General features: G+C 38.6%; 1 protein-coding gene across 1 annotated transcript in view; it reads right to left on the bottom strand.

The window, feature by feature from the left end:
* Nucleotides 1–511, bottom strand: part of LOC101862722 (sodium- and chloride-dependent creatine transporter 1) — a gene marked incomplete at its 3' end in the record, with an annotated part of 18514 nt that extends 18003 nt beyond the window's left edge. Inside the window, 1 exon segment of the mRNA XM_005096143.3 lies at nucleotides 195–511. Within this exon segment, the coding sequence (XP_005096200.2) occupies nucleotides 195–372 (178 nt within the window).
* Nucleotides 512–2905: the final 2394 nt, after the last annotated feature.

The raw sequence follows: 2905 nt of genomic DNA, 5'->3' as shown, positions 1-2905 counted from the left end.
CCTCCTCCATTCTCTCCGTAAAACACTTACCCCAAAAAACTTTTTCTTCTTCTTCTTCTTCTTCTTCTTCTTCTTCTTCTTCTTCTTCTTCTTCTTCTTCTTCTTCTTCTTCTTCTTCTTCTTCTTCTTCTTCTTCTTCTTCTTCTTCTTCTTCTTCTTCTTCTTCTTCTTCGCTAAAAAACAAAACTCTCACTCACCTCCCCCGTTCTTGTAGCAGAGATAGGGAAATCTCCAGACATTCCCGAGCCCCACAGAGAAGCCGATACAGGCTAGGAGGAAGTCGAAGGCCCTCCCCCACGTCTCTCGTTTGTTGAGCCCTTTATCGGGGCTGTCCACTTCGTCTTGTTCCGGCTGTTCCTCATCCTTACTCATGGCGGGGGGCGGGGTCCTGGCGCTAGGTCGTGCGCGATGGTAGGTTTGGGGGTCGTGGTGAGTACTGAGTACCGTGTGGCGGCAGCTACGGCAGTGGTGGTGGTGGTGTACTGTTGTCCTTCCGTGTACGGGACCACTCTGCTCCTTTGTTGAAAAGACGAGAATGAATGAATATATAAATGAATGAATGAATAAATGAATAAATGAATGAATGAATGAATAAATGAATGAATAAATGAATGAATGAATGAATGAGTGAATGAATAAACCAACCAATCGATGAATCAATGAATAATTAAATACCTAAATAAGCTAATCTAAAAAAAATCTAAAAGAATAAATAAGTAAAAAGAAAAAAAGTTAAAAATATATAAAACTAAAATTTCGTTAAATTATTAACAAAGTAAATTAACTTTATTTTAGTTTTAGTACGAGTTTTTGGACGCTGGCAACGCGAATAGGCCACATGCATGCCGAAGACAAGAGATATTACAAGGGAGTAACAATTTTTTTTTAAAGGAAGTGAGAGATTAAGAAGAATACACGTCTGAGAGGAAAAAAGAATCGGTTAAATAAAACCTCCCCCCTCACGGGAATCCAACTGGCATCTTCTGCGAGCTATGGCAAAAGGCCTAACCGCTACACCATATGCGCCGGTCATATATTTGAGCAATACTACTACATACACAGTTAATCCCACTGCACAAATAGTAGAAGCTTTTGGTAATAGAAGGTTACGATCGTTTGAAATTGCCAGCTATAATGTTCTTATTTGAGTTTCTCGAACTGGGATGAAGAGGTTTAGTTTAGTTTTAGTAGAGGTTTTACGGCGCTCGCAACTGCATAAGGTCATATGAGCGCCAGAAGATTAGAGGTGTTACAAGAGAGTAACAAACATAAAAAAGAAGGAGGGGAGATAAGGACAATAGATGTTTGATAGGAAAGAAGGAGCAAACCACACCAGAGCACCCGTCAACCACCCACTGAAGAGGTTTGAAAAACCCAAAGGTTTAATAGTGTGTGAAAGCAATTAATACGAAGATTTCATCGTTGTTGTTTGTTAACACCCTATGTGCCTCCTAGAACGCTCAGATCATCAAGTGACAAAACAACCCATGTTAAGCCTAAAATAAATTACAAATCATATGACCAACGCTCTTTTTCATATTTTGCCCCACGCGTTTGGAATAAGCTTCCAAAAACTATCAGAGAAGCAGAAAATCTAGAAATTTTAAAGAAGAAACTAAAAGCATTTCTATTTTCATCATATTTCGATTAGACAGAATCCGTCCAAGCTGTAGATCGCTGTGAGTTTGTATGTGCGTATGTGCATATGTACGTATGTGTGTATGTGTGTATGTATGTGTGTGTGGTGCGTGCGTGAATGAATATGTGTTTGCACGAGTATGTAACACTATGTACCTTTAAAATTGATTTGTAAATCCATAATATGTATCATGTTAAGCGCATAGAGCATTGCATAAGTGGATATGCGCTATATAAATGCAATCCATTATTATTATTATTATTGTCTTCCTCTACAAAAAAGAAAAAAAAGAAAAAAGAAAAAGAAGAAAAGAAAAGAAAAGCAACCCAAAAATAACGCGTTGATGGTCGAGTGGTAGATCTAAAGGAACACGGGTACGTGTGGAAAGTTTTCAAGCAATGTCAGTGCCACGACTTCTCGCCTGCTGCACGCTGTCTCACGTGATTTAAAGCAGGGGCTAGTTGACCCAAACAAAAACAGAAACTGAAACAATAGAAACAAACAACAAAACTACCCCCCCCAAAAAAACAAAACAAAAACAAAAACAACAACAAACAAACACAAAAACCCCAAACAAACATCTCACGACAGCACACCACAGCGCTGACTATAATAGTGAGCTGCTGTTTGAATTTGAATATCGTTTTCATGTTGCAAAACGATCCTCCTATTGTATGTCAAGGCAAATTTCCACGCGACGGTTTCTCTAATCTTTTGTTGTTTTGGAGAGGCAGTTGCTTTATTTTAGTTAAGTTTAAGTACTCATTTTACGGTAACACAATTAGGTCATGATTAAGTGCCGAAGATTAGAAGTGTTACTAGAGAGTTTTATATTTGGTGAAAAGTTTCCCAGCACTTTCAACACATTAAGATGATATAAGTGCCCGAAGATTAAAGATGTTGCTAGATGGTAAAATAGAAACAAAAGAAGAAAAAAAGATGAGGATGATAGGAAGAAGGAGCAAACCCCACCAGAGCACTCAGCAACCACCCCTTGAATATGAATTCGCTGTTATGTTGTATAATGATCCTTATGCGTGTCACCTTAGTCTCTCCTCGTAGACTTCCCTAATGTTTTGCTGTTATGAAAAGGCAGTCAGTTTGATCCGGGCGACTTTCGGGAAAGTTTCATTGAATGTACAAACGGTGAGGACTTGTGTAAAGTGGCATTATAATTTACTGTGAATTCTGCTACATTATTTCACGCTAGCATTCAATTTAGATTACCTTTTACTTATACACAAGATTACTATCAGCCCCCCCCCT

This window comes from Aplysia californica, unplaced genomic scaffold (genome assembly GCF_000002075.1).
Source record: "Aplysia californica isolate F4 #8 unplaced genomic scaffold, AplCal3.0 scaffold00121, whole genome shotgun sequence".
NCBI classification, from domain to species: Eukaryota; Metazoa; Mollusca; class Gastropoda; order Aplysiida; family Aplysiidae; genus Aplysia; species Aplysia californica.
Note: the sequence above shows the minus strand (reverse complement) of the source record. Positions and strands in the feature narration are given on the sequence as shown.